The 22,607-nt window shown below is 44.9% G+C and overlaps 2 protein-coding genes across 5 annotated transcripts in view; one reads left to right on the top strand and one right to left on the bottom strand.

Moving 5' to 3' along the window:
* Positions 1–10,366, bottom strand: part of LOC148479698 (5' exonuclease Apollo-like) — a 29,309-nt gene extending 18,943 nt beyond the window's left edge. For 2 of the 3 annotated variants that reach the window (XM_088454442.1, XM_088454444.1), the window contains exon 1: positions 9,475–9,578. The gene's annotated coding sequence lies outside the window, so the exon portion shown is untranslated. Of the gene's footprint in view, positions 1–9,474; positions 9,579–10,264 lie in introns of those variants that run through there. The other variant, XM_088454443.1, reaches the window with a different exon arrangement.
* AP4B1 (adaptor related protein complex 4 subunit beta 1) overlaps positions 9,273–22,607 on the top strand; it is a 53,453-nt gene continuing 40,118 nt past the window's right edge. The window contains exons 1-3 of one of the 2 annotated variants that reach the window (XM_088454440.1): positions 9,273–9,524; positions 16,113–16,310; positions 20,869–21,093. In XM_088454440.1, the coding sequence (XP_088310566.1) occupies positions 16,198–16,310; positions 20,869–21,093 (338 nt within the window). In that variant the 5' untranslated portion in view covers positions 9,273–9,524; positions 16,113–16,197. Of the gene's footprint in view, positions 9,525–12,454; positions 12,572–16,112; positions 16,311–20,868; positions 21,094–22,607 lie in introns of those variants that run through there. The other variant, XM_088454441.1, reaches the window with a different exon arrangement.

Below are 22,607 nucleotides of genomic sequence, written 5' to 3'. Positions count from 1 at the left end.
AAGAGCGCCCGCTGATTGGCTCCAGCAACTGACAGTTCCCACGTGGTGTGACTCGCCCACGTGGGAACTGTCAGTTGCTGGAGCCAATCAGCAGGCGCTCTACAGTCAGCGCTGCCGCTGATTGGCTCACGGGACTGCAAGGCCCGTGAAGTGCCGATAGCTGACATTCGGGAGCTATCTGTATGTGTAGCAACACACATACAGATAGCTGTGTTCCGTGGATCGGGTAACTCATTTTTTTTGTTTTTAAACACCCATGGATTACTGCGGAGACCAGTGCTGGATGTAGGAGAGTATGAAATCTTTCTTGCAGAACCATGTTTTTGGGAAATCCTACTGGAGAAGAGGACAGAACATCTAGTATAGGTAAGTATGTGTGAATGGGTAGGTGTGTGTAATAAACTTATACTGGACACGGTGTGTGTGTTTTGTCTTTTTTTAACTATTTATTTTACAGTGAAATTACAGGTGCTGCATGTCTGCTGGCACTTGTAGTTCCACAAGTGCAAAATGGCAGGCATGCTGGCACTTGTAGTTCCACTGTAAAGTACAATAGTGTGACATTATTTGGCCCCCCCTATTACCCCCATACCCACCGCTCCAGGGGTATGGGGATGAGCCCCAGGCTTCAGCGTAAGCCTGCGGTGCTCAGGAGAGGGGGGACCCTTTTTTGGGAGGTCCCCAACTCCCGACATCACCAGCTTGCGCTGACCGACTAGGGGTGTAATGCTTTAGACCTGGAGCCCCGGTGATTGGGTCTCCGGTCTGTGGCATTTCACCCCAGTCAGTTGGGTCTGGTGCTGGTCTTAAATATAGGGGGTACCCCACGTCTTTTTTGCCCCCTATATTTAAAACCAGCACTAGTCCCTGCAGCCTGGTGTTGGTTTCTAAAATACGGTGGAACCCTACACATTTTGTTCCCCGTATTTTTAGAAACCACCACTAGCTGGCAAGCCTGGGGCTGGTTTGACTTTTTTTGGGGGGGGGGGGTTGGGGGATGTTTGACCTTATGTCATTTTTTTTGTAAAATTTTTGCTACTTTTTTTTACAGGTTCAATAAAAACGGGAATTTTTGGGAAATATTCTAGGGACCCCCTAAAGATGTCTAGACATGGGGGATCACTATGGGTACCCCCATTTTTAACTACTGAAGGAAGTCGGGGTTTCTAATAGCCGCGGCAAGTGCATAAATGCGATTTTGAAGAAATTATGCAGATGAGCATTTAGAATTTTTTTGTGGGGAAAATAACTATGCCCAGCAAATTTGGGGTACTTGAAAATGGGGGTCAGCATATTTTAAAGTTGCTAAAGTGACTTGAAAAACCCACCTGCCGCCAGCAGCTGCAAAGAAAAAAAAACACCTGGGGCATATTCGGGGACCCCCCCAGAGTCAAGTTTGCTATTTTTGAACTTTTTCCCAACATTTTTTTTTTGGCCCCCAAATTCAAAGTGCTTTTTTATTTTTAGGGATGTGCAGGCTCGGATAGGTTCGAGTTTGCACGTTGAGTTCGGATTTTTCCCTCCAAAAAAACGGAAGAGGGAAAAATCTGAACTCAACGTGCAAACTCGAACCTATCCGAGCCTGCACATCCCTACTTTTTTTGGGGTGTCCCGATTTTTTCTTTACACAGATCGTTTCAAGGGGTCATTCTGAAGGGTGCAGGCTATTTTTTTTTTAAGCCTGCACCCCTAAACCCCAATTCTGCACTTTTTTTCGCCATCTATTCAGTGGTGAAAAGTTATCCCCGTTTTTCTTCAAAGACTTTTCGAACTTGCGAAACTGAGTTTTCTCTCCATATTGAATACCCCTATATAGCTGATATATGATCGCCACTACTCCATTTGCATCTCGGAGGAGCTGGCAGCAAAAGGGATTTAACATCACACTGTGCCCACAGCATCACGACAAGCTTTGAGGGCAGAGGGAGTGTTGTGATAGCTTTGTGCAGATGTAGGATTTCCTCTTAAGGTGGGACCATCATATTAATTTGGACATTTCACGGAGAGGGACTTGGACGGAGTGCCGTATTTCAATCTGACGGAGTCCTAACATTTATATGAGCACCTATAAGGAGCTTTTTTTTTTTTTTAAATATATCATTTGTCCATTCTGCAGCGTAATGGGCGTTTTCCATTGATTACATAGTTCAGTTATATGCATTTCACGATATCTCAGTTTGTAATATTGTTGCTATAATTCATTAAATTACACTTTATAAATAATAATTTTGGTACTATTTCAAACACCCCACATACATATTCACTTCCCCATTAACACCAATAATCTCCCGATTATCCACATATTTTCGTTGCAAAAGGTTTCAATAATTAGCTCTAATAGGAGAGGGAAGCAGAGGCAACCGTGGGTCATACCAATATTAATCATGAAGGAGCAGGTGTCACAATTACAGATACTGCTGCGAATAACAAACATTATAGGGCCAATACCCAAACTAATAATCTCTCAGAGAGGTCCACCAACCTAAGCACTCCAAACATGAATGAAAAGGAGATGCAGAGCCATAATTAGGAGATAATGAATGTGATGGTCCGTTTCCGGTCATCTGGGGACTGCTGTTCTGCAACTATAGGGGCCCATACAGCTCCCGACAGATTGGCCGATTCACCAGTCGGAAATGACGACCATCTTTGTTCGCCGATCTGTGAAATTCTACAAGTCACCAATTTACAAAGTTTGATCATATTTTGATCGTAATCGGCTAATAAGTGAAATCCAACATGTCGGATTTCACGATCCTCCAACCCCATCATTTGGGCTCGCAGAATTGCGACAATCAGTTGATTGTGTATAGGGGCTTTAATCCAACTTGATTTGGGTGAATCAGTGAGGAGAATAGAGGGCCCAATTTATTAGGAAGTATTTTAGCATATATTTTCAGGTCAACATTGAGGAGTGATTTCAGCTTGTAATTAGAACGTTTGGTGGGATCTCTTCCTGGCTCCAGGATCACCACAATGTTGGCTAAAATGGATGCTGAGTCAAAGGACCTTATTTAAAACGTTTTTAATATTAGGGACTCACTGAAACCAACAGGGCTGGGAGCAGAAGATTTAGGGCCTTTAATAGCTACAAGTAAATCCTCTTGATTAATATTAGCAATTCACAGAGAAAGCTACTGTATGACTCAGAACTGGAGGAGTTTGTTCTAGGAAAGAGCAGAGGGCCTGATTCAGAGCCGGACGCTCTGACCAGAGCGCTCGCTCTGAACCAGGGCCCTCCTACATGAAAATGGAGCGGCCTTGTGGACGCTCGCATAGCTGTGGGTTACCACCCACAGCTATAGCGAGCGTCCATGGTGATGGTCAAGACCATCGCGCTTGCGACGGAGACCCTGCGGTAGGGTCTCGCTGCCGCAAGCCCTGGAGTGATTTTGGCTCTATCAGAGCCAAAATCACTCCCACTGACATCACTATGATGTCAGTGGGGCCGGCTTCAGACGGTAGGCGTTCCCATGGGAACGCCTCCGTCTGGCAGCCACGCCCCCGGCACACCCACCAAAGGGGGCGTGCTGTCACTCAGCATCGACAGCACGCCCCCTTTGGTGCGAGACCTGGAGCGACGGAGAGCCCATCGCTCGACGGATCTCGCGCATGCGCAGTAGGGCAACATCGACCCGCTTGCGAGCGTCCTGCGCTCGCGAGCGGGTCTGAATGACCCCCTGAGATCGTACGGGTCCACTGCTGATGTAGAGGGCAGATAGATTATATAGAGAACTGTAAAAGCTTTGAAATTTGCATACTCCTTTAGGGACATATGTTTTCAACCCACTATTCCGATGTTTCAGTGTTTATCAATCAGGGAGCCCTCTTTTGCATTCATTTATTGGTGAACATGGGGTCAGCTTTATCAAAAAAGCCTTGCTGCAGCTTCCTAATATTTGGAGAGGATTCATTTAGCCCCGTTAAGTTAATAGGTACTAATTGATCACCGGCACATATTCAATTAGCCAGAGTTAACTGGGATTTCTGGTCAGGTCTCCTGAGACCGGAAAAGATATCCCAGGTAAGTGTGCATTTAATGGGAAAGAAAACACCCAGTTAACACATAGGTCTGTGAACTCTTCAAGGACTGTATGAGTTAACACTCATTAACTACACTTAACGCCCCTTTTGAATACTTGTTAAACAGGGTCTTCGGTGAAAGACTAAATTGAATAGCCGCATGCGATAAAGCCCGAGGCTACCTCCCTTTTTCACCCGTCCAAAGTGAACACCTGTAATTGAATTCATCCCTTACTGGCTTTGCGAGCAACAAGGGTGTTAAGCTTATTCTTAATTTGAGAGCAAAGGGAATTAGTAGAATTTTTTTTTTTTGTTCTAAGACATTGGATATTTGCACTACTAGGGAGAGAATTTCTTGAGTTAACCCAAATCTGGACCGATGATGTTAAAACCTCCTAATAGATGACATGACTCGCTCGATAGAGCAGAGCGGAAGATGGGACCAGACAAGTATCATAAGATAAATTGTGTGTACAGGCTAATCATGCAGAGTGGTCGCAGGTACCATGACTGTACGACAAATTGAGTAGTGTGTACCCAGCTTTAGGGTCAGAGGGCGGAATTCAATTGTTTTCGCGGCCCGCATCTCCCGTCTAAAGTGACAGGAGTTTGCGGGCCGCTATGCAATTGTTCTAGATCTTTGTGCTGATCCCACCCAAAGTGGTGGGGCTGCGAGCTGAAATGTAGTGCTGTCAGCTGATCGTGCCCGACAGGAGCAAGAATTGAATAGCTACGTCGAGCGCGATGGTGGCAGAAATCAATTGAATTCCGCCCAGAGTGTTCAAATGTGAGAAATTGCATTGGTATATGGAATGCTATGTATTAGGATTACCACCCTCGTTTCTTAGCGTCCGCTGAGGCATAGCAAGGTTTTGGGGAATTGCAAACTTTACCAATGTCCACCTTTTTCCTCCTGCAGTATTCCAAAAAAACAGCACGGGATTAGGAATTAGCTCAGGGAGAATTAATATTTTATTTACCCCTGGCTAAAACAATCCTTGTGACGTGCATACTGATAAAACATCAAACAGAAAATGTCTTTGGGCCGAATTCAATTCAATGCGATTATGGAGATTATGAATAGCTGCGGGAGGGAGCTCACGCAGCAATTCAATACACCGCACTGTTTGCCTGGTCGACAACTGGATAAGTGAGAGAATGCCGGTTCCTGGGTGTCTAGTCGTGAGAACTGGCATTCTCTAACTAAAGTGCCAGCCACGTAGCTGTTAGCGCCGCGCTAAGCCGGCAAACAGCTGCGCACCCGGCACTTTTGTCAGATTTCTCCTCGCATCCTCAGCAGGGGTGCGAGAAGAAATAGTTTAGCCTGTCCAAACAGCGCGTATTGAATAGCTGCAGGAGCTCCCTCCCACAGCTATTCATCTACGCAATGAATTAAATTCGGCCCTTTCTTTGCAATTTCGTGCACCCTGGTGTAGCAGACCTAGAGCAAAATTATCCCATTCCTTATACAGCACAACTTCATGATCACAGCATCTTTGCATTTCAGTTTACAAAATGCTCAGAAGATGAAAGTCAGGTTTTAAAGGCAATTACTTTTAAAGTGCCTGGTTCTTTCGGCATTAGTTCCTCCTGGACCAGAGACATTTCACTGCACGTTTTTACATATTTGCAGAACATGTATGTTCTTCCTGTATTTCTACTGGCTTCCTCCAATAATATGTGAGGGAGTTTGAATTGGATCCTGTAGTGTAGTGGTTCCCAAACTCGGTGGGGCAGGGCACTTGCAGAGGTGCCACGGGTTGGTGGTCCAGGACCAAAACAAATTATTTATGGTCAATGTAATTGGCAGTCACTAGCTCTGGTTTTGCCTATCATAAAATGTGGACAAACAGTAGCGCTGGCCTGTCTACCACTACATAACTGTAACTAAGGATGTCATATAAGCACTGTTTACTTCATTTATTTTCTGAATTTTTCAATAAGCAACTTTTGGCCTAGGGGTGCTGTGAAAAAAAATTCTGATACTCTAGGGAACGGTGATTCGAGAAAGTTTGGGAGCCACTACTGTAGGGTATAGGAAGTCAGGGTTGCAAATGGTAGAGATGGGAGACAGATGCACAGTACTTGAGTAGCTTTTTTGGCCCGATATCAAAAATTGTCATAAGGCAACATATACATGTACTCCAAGGCACATGCTGGATCCTTACTAAAGACACAAAATAAAAAAAAAAAGTCAGATCCACACTAAAGATACAGAAAAGTTTGAATCCACACAAACACACTTTGATCCAGAATAAATGATCTAATTTTGGGCCTGATGCAAAGTGGCATGCCCAAGTCAGACAGTTGTTTTTTTTTTCTTTACTGCACATGCATCCAAGTAATACCACGCGTGTATCATGATTGTGTTCATACAGTCACTGTTGTGATTTTAGATGCATGGATAATGACCTAAAAAAATGTAGATGTTGTTCCTTGGAGGTGGCTATTTAGACATGCGGAGATGGTCCTTCTTATGGGTGCGTTATGGGATTGTCACGGCCACAACGCTGAAGTGTTTTTCTACAGACGCTTAATTGCTCACATAGGGGTCCATACTCATACGGAAAATCTGCACCTACGAACGCTGAACGTTGGGAGTCTCAGTCCTTACACATTCAGATGCACACCATGGAAGGTATTTGTAGTGAATTTGCATAGTCATAGATGAGCGACAGGCAAAAGACACAGACACAGTCACGCACGCATCCAACTCAGAACCAGGCCCGTTGTGTGGTGGATCAGTTTTTGTCTGTGCATTTTTATTCTCTTGCCTTCAAAAGTAGTTCCTGGCCCAAGACAGGTTCTAGTCTGTCAAATATGGGACACAGAAATGCAACTCATCATTAAAGCTGCATACACAAAGATTTTGTTACCAACGATTTTATGAATGATTTTCTGTCAGCTTATCTGTCAGATTTTTTAAAGTGTAATGAACGATTTTTTGAACTACAAATGATTTTTGTAACTTCCCTTAATGAAAATCAATCAGTTGTCAGTCAGAAAGAACTACAAATGGGAACGCCCATGAACGATAATCGCTCATCGTTATAACTCAGAAACTGAACGATTTTTTCAATGATCGAACGATAACGACGTTGTTATAGTTATATCGTTCAAAAAATCGTTGTGTGTGTATGCAGCTTATTTCTTAAATACAGCACCTCTAGTACTGGTGTTCATACACCTTACTCCACACTAGAGAGTTAGTACTGTGTGAAGGGAACTATGAGAAGATACAAAATTAGAAGTTTCCTTAGTGTTCAGTCACACACTCCACCCACTGGGCAATGCTGCACTGCATAAAGCCCCGTACACACTGGACGATGTGTGTATGGAGCGATGTCGGATGCGACGAGCCCGGCATCGGCAATTGCATACACACTTGCCGATGCCAGCAACGACAAACAATGGCAGGGGGCATTGCCATGCTGCATTCGGCAGCATGGCATCACTAACAATATCCCCAAATTGGACTGCATGTACAGACGACTGGGGATATCGTTAACAACCTGCGGGAGCGCGCATCTTTCGTCGGTAAGTGCATACACACTGGACGATTTGAACAATATATCGTTCAAATAAATCGTCCAGTGTGTACGGGGCTTTAGGGATGGACATTGAAGCCCATTATTGAACTTTGGGGTGGGCATCCGCCATCAAGGGTGTATCTAGGGATCCAATTGCCCCTGGCAATGTAATGTACTGGCGCCCCCCTACCCCCCTTATGCAGTGCCCCCAGTAGTAATACCCCCTATGCTGCATTGCCCCCAGTAGTAGCCTTCCCTATACAGTACACACAGTAGTAATCCCCCCTATGCTGCACTGCCCCCAGCAGTAGCCCCCCTATATAGTGCCCCCAGTAGTAATCCCCCCTATGCTGCATTGCCCCAAGTAGTAGTCCCCCCTATACAGTGCCAACAGTAGTAGACCCCAGTAGTAGGTCCCTATACAGTGCCCCCAGTAATAGTACCCAGCAGTAGTCCCCCTATACAGTGCCCACAGTAGTAGTCCCCCCTATACATTGCCCCCAGTAGTAGCCCCCCCTAAACAGTGCCCCCAGTAGTAGCCCCCCCTAAACAGTGCCCCCAGTTGTAGACCCCCTATACAGTGCTTCCAGTAGTAGCCACCCCTATACAGTGCTCCCAGTAGTGGCCACCCCCATACAGTAGCGGGCACCCCCCCCATAAAGTGCCTCTGTAGCGCCCCCCCCGTAGTGGCAGGCTTATCCACACACACACAGAACAAAAAATTTATTCTACTTAGCTGGTCCCCGCTCCTGACACGACCGCCGCTGTCCGAGTCTCGGCCCGTTCTTCTCCTGCATGGGAGAGACGTCATGACGTATGACGTCTCTCCCGTCACATGTTGCGGGGGGAGCCGGAACATGGAGCTCATGAGTGAGCTCCAGCCGGCTCCCTCCGCGGACGACGCAGCAGCGAATGAGAGTCTGTCTGACTCTCATTAGCTGGCTGTTATTACAAACACACAGCCGCCGCTGGCGGCTGTCTGTTTGTAGACTGTGTAGGGCAGACCGCTCTCACTGCGGTCTGCCCTACACTTGTGGGGCTGAGGGACTTGTCCACCCCTTGGCTACTGGTGGCACTGACGGGCTGCGCCCCCCCCTTTGGTCTGCGCCCCTGGCGAGTGCCATCCTGGCCAATGGGTAGATACGCCCCTGTCCGCCATCAAAAGTCACGATGCAATGATAGCTAGCCATCACATCAAAAGCATTCAATGTTAAATCCATTGCAAGGTTTTACGCATATACGCAATACCCACGCAGCACAGCTCGACGGCGGAGTAGAATCCGACTGGCACATCATAGCAGCAACTTTGTACACATCAGAGCTCAGTTGTTGCATGACTTCCCTCCCTGCTACAGTATATCTCCCATACATCCAGCCCTGCCTGTCACACAGCATGATAGCAATGTAACAATCGGAACACACACGAATCATTATCATCCGAAGGCTGCAAACATCAGAACGGCGTCATCGAATAGTGAAAACACTAACGTCGCCAGAAAATCATCGATGGTTAAACATCGCTGATCAATGTTCACCCCTACGCTGTAATACAGCATGAGATGATATACAAACAGCTGGAATCTGGATATTACTGCCAGCTAGGATATAACACGGTGCTGTAGTAACACCAGAGTAGAGCACAAACGGTGATTGGTCCGCTGAAGACTTGGATGTAGGAAATATTGTATTGGAAGTAATATATAAGTGGATATGCCGAGCATCAGCCCATAGAGTGAGCCTGGCACAGGGAGGAGAGGCAGCGGACACACTGGGTATCCGTCTTTAGCCGCTGTCTGCTTAAGTTATAGTTATAACCGGGACGGAAACACACAGAGACTTGCACAGCCTGTGCAGGACGTGTCACGCATGCGCTGTACGCCAGGAGATCAGTACGTGCAGCGCTCCGCTGCTTTGGCCTTACCATCCCGGAAGCACGGAGCCTGTGCCGATGTGTCAGCGCCACCGCTGCCGGTAAGACATTTGACCTGTTCCGTGATGTGTGCTGGTTGTAGACGATGGGGGCGGGATGGGGCGGACCCTGCTGGTAGGTGTTCCCGCCAAAATGTTTAACCCCTCGCCTCGCTGCTATACTACTTGCGTCTGGGCTGAGATCATGGCGGGATAGACAGGGACAGTGTTGCCGTGTCAGGGACGTGCTATATGTTCATCATTTTTGACACAGCAACACTGTCCCTGTGTATCCCGCCATGATCTCAGCCGCTGCACGCAAGTTACAGTGAGAGGGTAGCACCATGGTCTCTGCGGTAGTAGGTGACTGTAGATAAAGTGCTGCTGCTATTACTCCGTGCTGAGCAGGTGGGATCTGGTTATGAATGCCAGGCAGGGGTGTAGCCATGGAGCCCAGAGCATCTGTGTAGGTAGGGGACGTAGGGCAAATTAAAGGGAAATGTAGGTAGGGGGCGTAGGGCAAATTAAAGGGAAATAAAAATAAATATATGGGGCAGTATCAAACTGGGACATAGAGGGCTAGATATAGTCCAACCCACTAAACTACTTCCACCAATTAAAATAAAGCACACAGTCCATAGTTCACATGGCACTGTATTGCCCCTCTTTCATTTTATGCATAACGATAGTGCCCCTTATTTAAGTTATGCCACAGTAGTGTTCCTTTTACACATTATGCCACAGTAGTGCCCCTTATTGGCATTTGGTGTCAGAGCAGTCAGGCGTGACCTCACCACACTCACCGCTCAGGCTTCTCCCAGTCACGGGTGCCGCAACCCAGGTTCTCAGGAGCAGGGACACAGCCTCCATGTTCTCTCCTCAGTGCAAACCTGGCCGGCTGAAGTCAGGGCCAGGGTGGTAGGTGGGACCCACCTCAGAGGAGGAAAAGAGGAGCAGCAGGGGGTGATGATGGGAGGGGACCGCCTCCTCCCTCTTTGTTGTTGCCCGTGGCTCCACCTTCCTCCCTACTGTAGAGCTGGATCAAGATCCCACAGGGCCCTATGCAAAATATTGCCTTGGGAATCCATATTAATGTATATATAAATACATTTCTCACACAGCTCTCCCCACTCACTCAGATCTTCCCTCTTCTCACACATATCTCCTCCCCTCAAACACACACAACTATCCACCCTCATTCAGACCCCGCCACAGCTCTCCCCCTTACACAGCTCTCCTCTTTAACTCAGCCTCCCCTCACACACACAGCGCTTCCCCCTCACTCAGATCTATTCCTCACTCAGTTGCAGTATTACACTTATACTGCAAGTTTGAAACCCGCCAGCGCCAGCTGCCTCAAAACCCCCCGTGGACACGGCCCTTTAATCTTTGGCCACGCCCCTGTACCGAGTTCTTGCTGAAAAATGTTGGAGGGTATGAGGTCCCCCCCCTTCACACACACCTGTCCCTCACAAAGATCTCCCCTCTTCACACAGACCAACCCCCACATACACTCATACACACTCAGCTCTTCCAATTAACAAAGCTCCCCTCATTTCACACACACAGATATTCCCCCTTAATCAGATCTACTTCCCCCCTCCCTACTGTTGCAGGGCGTCAGAGATCAGCCATTCGACTGGGGGGTGGGAATCACCTGCTGATGAGCTGAGCCTAAAGCACATAAAGAGATCAATGCTTCCATTCTGCGGGCGTGGTTGGGCCGAGCCACAAGTGCTGCTCTGTCCACACCATGCCCCCTGTCTGGAGGCACTGATCTCTTGTGTTTCACGCTCAGCAGGTGCTCTGCCCTTCATCGGATTGCTGATCTCCAGCACCCTGGCCAAAGCAGGCGCCTGGAGAAGGTGCTCCACTGGAGCCACCCTTGCTACACCCCTGATGCCAGGACCCAAGGTTTCCCAGTAGAACATTTCCCAGAATATCACACTGCCTCCGCCTAGGGATGGCCATCGATGTGCCCTCCATCGATGGAAAAATACTGATGGAACCATTGATGGTATGACACCATGCAATGGCGTACCATTGATGGTTCCTACCGGCCTTGGTGCAGGGCTACTGCCTGACAGCCTAGTAGCTCTGCAGTGCAAGTGTGGGAAGAAATAAAAACAAAAACATCAGGTCCTCATCTCCGCCATCTATGGTCGCCTAAAACCATCTGCGGGCAACCATCTATGGTTTCTAACCATCGATGGCCATTCCTACCTCCACCGGATTGCCTTTTTCCCATAGTACGTCCTGGTGCCATCACTTCCCCAGGTAAATGACGCACACCCACCCGGCCATCCACATGTAAAACAAAAGGTGATTCATAAGAGATGGCCACCTTATTCCATTTTTCCTTGGTCCAGTTCTGATGCTCACGTGCCCAATGTAAGCACTGTTGGAGGTGGACAGGGGAAAGCATATCCATTCAGTCATTTTGGTTTCAAGACCTTGTGGATAAAAATGGCTTGCCTTTATCCTTGTGAAGACTGATACATCAAATAACACGCAGATAATAAGATAATATGACACAGGTCAGTTGGCATTATAGGGTTAATCACTTCAGACAGAGTTAAAGTGGAGAGAGATAAATTGGTTCATTCTTAACGTACAGAAAAGCTCTGTTTAACTGAAAACAGGGCATTTCACTGCTATGTTCTTTTCAAGAAAAAGGCTACTGTGCAGAAGTTAATGACTTTTCCAGCAGCGGCCCCAATCCGAGGCTGGATCGCTTTCCCATACAGTAGTATGGGGAGAGCGATTCATAGAAGAACGGAAAGTTTAGCTTTCCGTTCCACTGCTGTGTACAGATTACGCCATCTCGGGATGGCGTAATCTGCTGCCAAACGAAAAGAGCAGGGAAGTTGAATACTTCCCTGTTTTCTGCCCATCACCCAGCACTTGCTCCGCCCACTATCTTGACCAGTGTCCTTTGCAGTAGGTCTGATGTGATCTGCTAGTCTCAGGCGCCGGCACATGCGCAGTCAGAACCAGATGTCAGATGCCGGCAATGGGGAGAAAGGACCTGCTAACAGATGCCGACGCATGTGCAGACACCACTTCCATTCCGACAACACGGAAGATCAGAGGATTGCTTCGCCCAAAAGGTAAGTATGCATGAATTACAATATAAAACATCTATATATCGCTTCAAATGTTTTGTGGGTATCACCCCTCCCCCCAAGTTGCCAAACATCACCCTCTATCCCTCCCTCACCCGGCAATACCCTTCCTTCTTGCCCCTTTCCCTCCTTCCTAAAGCAGAGCACAGCTGAGCGTGGGTCAGAGGAGACTGATCATCAGTCCCCCCCCCCCCTGCTGCTGGTGATCTCTGCACTTGCTCGAAGGGGAACAAAGGCCTTTCAGAGCGCTTGCTCTGAATCAGGGCGTTTTTTTTTTTTTTGTAGCCGGCCTTCAGGCCGCTCGCTAAGCTGTGGGTGACCACCCACAGCTTTTGCGAGGGACCACCGGGCTTGCGACGAGACTCTTGTGGTAGGATCTCTTTCCCGCAAGCCCCAGTGAGCTTCCTGCTCACTACTGACATCACTTGTGATGTCAGTAGGGCCGCCCCCAAACGGCAGGCATTCCTTCGGGAACGCCTCTGTTTGGCCAGCCACCCCCCCTCCACGCGTACAAAACGGGGCGAGCTGCCGATCAACATCGTCAGCCGCCCCGTCTTGTAGTGAGTCCCGCAGCGAGTGCTTTCTCGCTCGCCGCGGGGCTCGCGCGTGCACACTGCCCGGCCATCGACCCGCTTGCGAGCGGGTCTGAATCAGGCCCCAAGTTCCCATCTATGCAGTTTTTGTTTTTGGCGCATGCATACCAGAGTGCCGTTTGCACAACATTCTGGGGTGCGATTTTGCCAAGGATGCCGCCGACATCACTGCTAGGGGGCTGGAGAAGGAGGGGATCCGTTTTGCACATGTGTAGAACGGGTCTCCTCTATAATCACCAGGGGGATGCAGCAACAGGCATGGTCACAGGGAATCCTATGTGATTATGCCAGGTAAGTGGTTAATGAGAGTGCTACAACTTGTGCAGCCTCTATGTTAAACTCTAGCTAATACTACAATTAGCAAGTAGACACAGGACAAACAGAAAAATGAGGTACAGATAATACACGCTGGTTCAAAATGAAGAAACTTCCTATATAATTTAAATGGTATATGCATATCCAGATCGAAGATCCTCTTAGTAGGAATATGTCCTTCCACTGCCTCTGTGAAAAAGTCATTAATGGGTTCCTATTCAGATCTATAATTGTCCTTGCCCCTTACAGAGAAATATGTAAAATAAAGAAAATTGAGCAAAATTGTGTATTATCCTCGATAAAATTGCTAGAAAACAAAAAACGCACAATATAAACTGAGATGTATATCAAATAAGTGGGGAACAGAGGGCCTGATTAATTACAAATCGCAATTGCAAAAGCGTACGCAGATCGGCCGATGGTGTGTACTGTGCGTTCGTGACTTAGCATTGCGATCGCACTGAGATATCTTACGCAGATACAAAGCCATTGAAGATCGAGGGACGGGACATCAGCGTTTGGGGGTGGTGACCGGGTTTGTAGTTGGAGAAATGCAGATGTGCCTGTCTGTTAGAACGCTGTTTCCTGGACGTGCATAAATTAGCCACTACGACTGCATACGCAGCTTGAGTACTCACTGTGTGCTATGACAGTTGCAACTTCTGAATAAGTGTAGACCTGCTGTAATTCTACGTGAGGGTCCGATGTATATGCAGGATTGTGAGGTCTTACGGATGTACGAGGAGGAGCTGCGATCGCAATAGCGATCCGTAGTGAATCAGGCCCAGAGTCCCTCCAGTTCAAGGCTTACTTGAAATGAATCTTGTAACGAGCATAACAATAGGATATGATGCAGGTAATGGAACTTTATGTAGCAAAATAACGTCCACTGCAGCTGAGTGCTGATCTACAGCCATGCAGGTGGCTGGCCGTAGCTTGGACACCTCTGGTATAGCTGTTGTAGATTTGTAATTTTTGACGTTTCATTGTCAGATTCTGAATATTTTTATATTGTTGAGGTGATGGCTGTTCTAATAACTGCTTTATGAGCGCCCCAAAGAATCATTGCTAATGCTTTGCGGCTGATTCAGGATGATATCATTGGGATCTTGTAAAAGTATCTCAGTCACACAGCAGGAAGATGTGTCACAGAAGGCAGAGAAGCCATTGAACTCAACTGCTAAAGGGTCGTGATCTGACCAGCTTATTGGATAAATGTTGTGTTAGGTAGGTTATGTGTGCTTACCTGTCTTGGAAAATCATATCAGTCCTTGTATATACAGTGGTTTGCAAAAGTATTCAATCCCCCAAAAAGTCAACATATTTGTCTGTATTATAAATGATACTAATGCTGGGCATACACTGGCAGATACAATTCAGCATTACACAAATTGTTCCAGACAATATTTTGTATTGCGAACCACTAGGGACTTCGTGTATATTTTCAAACTCACAATTCATTATTTGTCTGCAGACTTTGTTTTTGTTTCTTTTTAAATAAAAATTGAAAAATGCTGCTATTATAAGTATTTAAAACAGATGAAAGATATTGTCCGAACAACTGGCTTTCAATTAGCCTCTACCTCTGAATCATTAAAAGTGCAGTTTAAAATCTCTTCATGGTTTTTTTTGTGAGTTTTAGTGGTTTAAACTAATTTGATGGAATCTTAATGTAAAAGTTCAAAGGGGTTAAATTCCTGTAACCCATCTGTTTAGCAGCTTATTGAGGAAATGTTTGATTTGAATGCCTAAATGGATCATTGACTTCAATTCCGCCATCTGCAGCTTTCACAAAAAGAAAAGTGTTAGACATATAACAGACCTGCAGTCCATCTCCACTGCTTTGAATGTAGGGAATGATACAAAGGTGGACGCTAGGGCCATATTTATGCAGTTGGACAATTTTATTTTATTTGAACTGGGTTTGTGCCGGAGCCGCAGTGCTCATGCCCAGCGATGGGTCTGCAGCTCCGGTCACAGTGCCCTGGATGTAGCAGCCTGATTGACAGACTGCATACGTTTTGGGACAAGGCAGCGATGGTCTCATTCTTAAAAACAGGGAGGGGGGTCTCTGCCCCATTTTCGTGTCGTGCAGAGGCCAGTGTCTGCATTCTCCTATGCAGATTTACTGCCCTCGGCAGTCGTGATGAGGCGGCCATTCTTAGTAGCCTTAGGTTCACTCCGATGGCCGATGCTGCAACCGATCTGAGATGCCAGTAGTGAGATGACGGTAGTGAGATGCCGATAGTGGGCGTCTTTTGACTTCAGACACCTCCTTCAGCATTAGCATATTTTAGCACGGCAGCTGCGTCTTTATCTTACATCTCTGAATCGGGCCCGTAGTGTCAATTAGTGGATAGTGCTCTTGGATTTCCTTAATTCGATGTCCAAGCAAATGTATTTATCGTTAGTGCATAAAAATATTTTTTGACTTCTATACTTAATTAATGTGACCAATTGTCTATTTTAGACCAGAGATTTCATAATAAATCTTAACATCTGACAATCCACCTGCTCTATCATGCTTTTTGTGCTGCTTGTCTAAATGTATATGTATTGTGCTCTATATATTTTTAATATTGCATTTTAATATTAACACTTTTGATTTTGATTTTCAGACTCTTGCAAAATTACAAATACTCTGCTGGCTTCTAGATTCTGTATAAAGTTATTTCCAGGCTGTGACTATCCACAGTCTTTACAATGCCATACCTGGGGTCAGAAGATGCTGTGAAAGAGCTTAAAAGAGCCTTATCTAATCCTCATATCCAGGCAGACCGCCTCAGATACAGGAATGTCATCCACAAGGTGATCAGGTAAGAAAAAGTCCAGGGACTGCAACTAGTTGCACTGCACTATGTTTTAGACCAGTTATCTATTGTTATGTAAATCCACTTAAGAGACTGTGGTTGGCAAATTGTATCAGACAAGTTATATGTATACATTTGTCATGACCAGACCTACCTGGGCATTTGTGTATCGAGGGTTTACCAAGCCAAAACCACCTGGATTACCTAAAGATTGACTAAAATGTTGCTCACACAAAAAATAAACTGTTCTGCCATCTCTAAGATTTAGAAATCTTTTTAATCGGTGCACAAGGGTATTTTGTCAAATATTAAAATGTAACTTTTATTATATTGCTGAATAAAATTATTCTCCATATTCCATAAATCATCTGTTACGCATGAGAAGCAAGCGAAATAAAAACAAGACAGAGAATAGAATGTGCAAAGAAATAAATGTGTTTTAAAACTTATTCAGCTGGTGCTTATTACTGTTCGTATTCCAAATATTGTTTTCTGCTGCACTTTAGTCCATGATTGGCCTGTGCGAAAGCAATTCTGATAGCGAAACGCGAGTCGGCATTTCGCTGGTGCTATGTTCATTACCTTATAAGAATATATGCATAAAATGCCACACCGATATTGATGCACTCGGTGACGCTGTGCGCAACTATATCTACGTCTTTAGCAGACCAGAATGATTAACATTATGTGTAACGCCGGCGGTGACGGCTGGTGCTAGAAACTAGTGACACCGGGGGATATACCCTGAGATTAGTGACTCGTTTACCCACACCATTCATGATACGGCAATCCCGCTAGTGCTATAGATGTAACATCCCAAATAAACTGGCAGATATATATATATGTTCTACCATTGACTGCAATGAATGGAGATGTCGCTGAATGTGACTGCTAACTTCAACACGCTACAGGGGGAATTTACCCTAAGATGAGGTTGAAGTATACATCAGTCACCATTCACATTAAATAGTAATGAAGGAACAGCATTTTAGCCGATATTGTGATTTAACAATATTATTATATATATGGCTCTATCAATATTTGGAAATATGATCTCAGATTGATGAATAAAAACCATTGTAGTGCAAACTATCAGACACAGTGAATGTCATGTGTTTGCAACGTTATGATATATTGTGAACCCTATGTAACTATCCTATATTATTATAAGAATTAGAAGCTTTGAATAGGAATACATAGTTGGCAATAGAGACCAGGTTGCTATAATAATGGTGGTTTTCATACCATAAAAGCTCTGAATTTGTGTGGAGTTACATCATATTTTGGAATTAGAAAGTACTAAAGTCAATATTGGTGCAGCAGCCAAACCGGATCTCTGTAAAACATATAATCTTTGTGTGAAATAATCATGGACTAAAGTGCAGCAGAAAATAATATTTGGAATACGAACAGTAATAAGCACCAGCTGAATAAGTTTTAGAACACATATTTATTTCTTTGCACATTCTATTCTCTTTCTTGTTTTTATTTTGCTTGCTTCTCATGCGTAACAGATGATTTATGGAATATGGAGTATAATTTTATTCAGCAGTATAATAAAAGTAAAATTTTAATATTTGACAAATTACCCTTGTGCACCGATTAAAAAGATTTCTTTTTGCCACTTTCCCTATCCCTTGCTTAGTGATACATATCTATACAACATCTTTGGTAGCACCCCTCCCCATAGGACTCTCGGATTAATATAATATACTTTTTGTTACATTTTGGTGTGTCCTTGGGAAGGCTAGGTAATCATTACATTGGAAATATTTAGGCTCCAGTGCAGTGGATATACCTATGGTTCCTATCTCTAAGATTTAGTTCAACAGTTTTGCATTTGCATGAATGTTCACATCTGATTAGCCCACGAGACTTCCTCTATGTGCAAATATCCCATTGTCACCCAAATTATTATGGGCCGGAGTCTGAGTTTCACATAAGAAGTAACTACTCTGGATGCTTCCAGCGATCGGAAGTCCTATGGGAATATCCTCCCGTATCCTGAGTCAGAAGCATCTATGAGACAGCATTTCCCCCAACCATCTAGCCACGAGAGCAGCATAGGCACAACTCAGAATAGATCACAACTCTGACTACTTGCCTACCACACACCCATGGGGGCTTCTCTCACATGCAAACGCCCCAGTGACCCCTAGCTGCCACTCAAGCCCATTTCTAAATAAAAAAAATAGTCAGTTTGTCGGGAAGTCTTCAAAAATCCATTTATTAAAATGATGTTTATTCCATGTTGTGCTAAAATATTTATTGATTATATAACAAAATATAAAATGAACATATTATAATAAATAACATTGGTAGCATTAAACATATATATGTGAATCTTGCGACAAAGTTATTCACATCAGTCCTGACCACACAAATACTAGTATTCATTTTTTGTCAGAAGCCATTTGAGATATCGATATTATTTATTTTATTTATTTATTAACATTTTCTTTTATATATTCCGTTGCGCTTTACTATTGGGACATTAATAGAACAAAACTGGGTAATAACAGACAGACATAAAGGTAAGAGGGCCCTGCTCGCAAGCTTACAATCTATAGGGAAATAGGTATTGATACGCAAGGATAGTTGCTACATATTGCATATTGGTCCAGCCAGATTGCAGAGGTTCTAGGTGGGCAGTATGACCCAGTCACACAGGAATGTTGGCCTAGGGTTAGGATGATGTGAAAGTGAAGAAAGAGAAAATATGTAAGGTTATGTGTGGACTGTAAGTAGGGATGTATATTGGAGTGGTTTGGTTAATAGCCTTATGTGAAGGTAAAAGTATTTTATATTGAATACGGTAGAAAACCGGTAACCGGTTATTACTATGATTTTGGATTGTGGGAGGAAACCCTCAGAGACCATACATAACTGTACACAGATAGAGTCTTGGTGGGAATCAAAGGGGTAAATTTACTAAGATGGGAGTTGTATTTAAGAAGTGATGTTGCCCATAGCAACTAATCAGAATCCAGGTATTATCTTCTAGAAGATGCTAGATAAATGAGAAGTAGAATCTGATTGGTTGCTATGGGCAACATCACTTCTTAAATAGAACTCCCATCTTAGTAAATTTACCCCAAAGTCTAGACCTCAGCGCTGTGAGGCAGCAAGCTAACCATTGCGCCACTCTGCTGCCCACATACATACAGGTTAGAAAAAGTTCTCGTACAGATGGACATTTCAGCATTTTAACATGAATATATAGACGAGTTTTGTAACAACAACTTAAAAATATGAATTGATTCTCAGTGATGTGTGATGTTTGATTCTCAGTGATGATAGTGAGACAATGTTATAATAGACTTGATAGAAGATGTTGGGATAGACAGGCATCATCTTCCGTGCTCTTGATCTCTAGGTTAGTCTCTATGGTATTCTTTCTGCAAATAAATAAACATATTCATAAAAAAAAAGTAATTTTCAATACAAAATTATGACATTTTACACTGCCTAAAACACATACTGTGCAGTGTACTGGGATATACTGTATACATAATGTTTAATGCAATACATTTAGTAGGCAGTGTGCTGAATAAAAATAATATTGCTTAAAAACCATGCAGCAGTGCACTTATACACGTTACTGGTGATATTCTTTATACATACTCAAGAAAAGGTTTTTTTCGATCCAAAATGTGCATTAAGGATCCATTTTCCTTGTATCACGGAAAAAATATAGGTTGAGAGCAGCCATGATGGGTGAAGTCTAAACTACTTTAATCACTTGGTATTAAGGCAACAGAATAAAATACATCTTAAGAGTTAGTCCCATATATAAAGAACATGCAGGTGCAACATATATGTAACATGGAGACCCAGTAGATGGAAACAGAGCATAGAACAAGATAATGTTTAACTAAATAGGATAGAAAATTATATAGTAAGTGAGAGAGGAGAAATACGGCCACGACAATTCAATTGTCCAGTGTGAGCACAGGTTCTGACATCACAGTAATTTAGCTCAATTCACTACGGGGGTACGCATTAAACGAAGCAATAATGAGCCTGTGATTTTATGCTGCTTATGTGTATATACACATTACAATGGTACAGCGTGGCCTTTACATTTAAGCATCCCCAGACAAGTAAAAAAAGGGACAGAATGTAGAGATGGGTCCGACTTCAGTCAGGTGTCCTACACTAAGGATGGGGCTCACGCAAATGCAGATACTAGTAATGACGCTGCTCTCACAACTGTGGGAGGGGCGCAGTCTTACTGATGCATCCTACTCAAATTGCAGGTGAATGCTCCAGTGGATCTCTGATCGCTCTGGAATTGCTTTTTGTGGGACTCAGAATCATGTCCTTTGTAGACAGAGAAGTATTAGTTTCACTACATATAGCTGCAATGTCTGTCTTTTTTTACTGAAAAATGTAATCATTAAAATAAAATTATTGTGTGTACAGCTTTTAGAAATTTCCATTGTGCCATTTCAGGTGTTTAATTTTTCATGCAGGTCATTCATTTTTATTTTTATTTTGTGCAATTTGTAACTTACCTTTGTTTTGTCACTAAACTATATGCTGCATTTTGTTTCTCTTAAAGGCACATGACTCAAGGAGTGGATGTATCTAGTGTCTTCATGGAGATGGTTAAGGCCAGTGCTACTGTAGATATTGTGCAAAAGAAGCTGGTTTACTTATACATGTGTACATATGCTCCTCATAAACCTGACTTGGCTTTGCTAACTATAAACACTCTATGTAAAGACTGCTCGGACCCCAACCCTATGGTGAGAGGACTGGCCCTGCGGAGTATGTGTAACCTCAGGTTAGTATATTATTGCAGATACCTAGCTCTCCTTATGAAAATATAGATTCAGGAGTATTCTCCTATACTGTGAGCATCTGGCGTACAACCACTCCAGTCTGACTGTTCTGTTTGTACTTAGTACTCAGTGATCGCGCTAAGCGACAAAAATTGTGGGTCCCATGGACCCCTCCCTTTAAAAAATTGGGGTTCTACGTCACAGTTTCTGGGTCCCATCACATTTTATGGTGGGTGAGGGCAAGCAGCAGCTGGGACAGTGCTGAGAGCAGGTATCAGTTGGGGTAGAGCTGGGAGAATAGGCAGGGAAAAGTTGGGTAGAGCTGGGGGTAGAGGGGAGTAAGGGCATGCAGTGCCACGGGTAGGGAGGGGTAGGTGCAGACAGCAGTTATGACAGTGCTGGGGGGCAAGGAGGGGGCTAGGGGCAGGCAGTGCTAGGGGTAGGGAGGGAGCAATGATAGAAAGTTACTTGGGGGCAAGGAGGTTAGGGGCATGCAGTACTGGGGGTCTGGAGTGGGCAAAGGTAGATAGCAGCTAGGGCAGTACTGGGGGCAAGGAGGGGGCTAGGGCCAGGCAGTGCTGTAGGTAGGGAGGGAGCAAGGGGAGAAAGCAGTCAGAAAGTAAAGGGGAATTAGTGAGAGAGAGGAGTATTGTGTGACTGAAGCAGAAAGAGGAGTGCTGTGCAGACAGCTGTACTGAGCTTCCTACCATAGGTCTGTTCAACAATCTTCTCAGCGTGGGGAATGACGTGGTGCCACTGCTGTTGTGTGCCCAGGGGTGTGTTACCCGGACTTCCTTTGGTCGACGTGCTGTGCTCCGCTCCTGACTCTCACCTACTCCGAGTTCAGCCTAGGGGTGGGGTTGCAGGGCTAGAGGCACTGCCTTGCTGCTGCTGCTCCTTTGCAGTGGGCGGGGCTTGGCGGTTCACGGACATTGCTGCTGCTGCTCCTGGGGAGTGGGTGGGGCCGGGACGGGGTGGTGGGCCGGCCGATGTCCGTGGTTAGAGATTGGGTGAGGGCTGGAGGGGAGGGAACTAGTTGAGGAGACGCCGGCGGCTATTGGTTGAGTAGATGCCGCCAACAGCAATTGGCTGTGGCGGTGCTGCACATAGCGGGTCCTGCAAGAACCGCTTAGTTTTTAAAATCGGGTCCCCAAGTGACTGTAGCGCGTAATTTGCAATCCCTGAGTACTCAGTAAATAGTTTTTCATAATATCGATAAATCTAGTCCAATTTATCAACGAGTTATATTCTTGTTATCACTCATACATGACAGTTAAAATCTGATTGGTTGGACCACCATTTAAGATTAGTAACGAGAGATAACAAGAATATTACTGGCTAATAAACATGGGCCTATGGTCCTACGCGTTAATTTCCAATCTTTAATCACTACTGTTGTTGCAATTTGCGACACTTTAAAACTGCATCTTTCCAGTCCTTGTGTACCCTAATAGCTGATTTGGCGATACACACTTACCAATCGGCTGCTCGATGTGTCTGGTCAGTTTGAAAAAAA

Source organism: Taudactylus pleione, unplaced genomic scaffold (genome assembly GCF_031769625.1).
Source record: "Taudactylus pleione unplaced genomic scaffold, aTauple2 ptg000615l, whole genome shotgun sequence".
NCBI lineage: Eukaryota > Metazoa > Chordata > Amphibia > Anura > Myobatrachidae > Taudactylus > Taudactylus pleione.
Note: the sequence above shows the minus strand (reverse complement) of the source record. Positions and strands in the feature narration are given on the sequence as shown.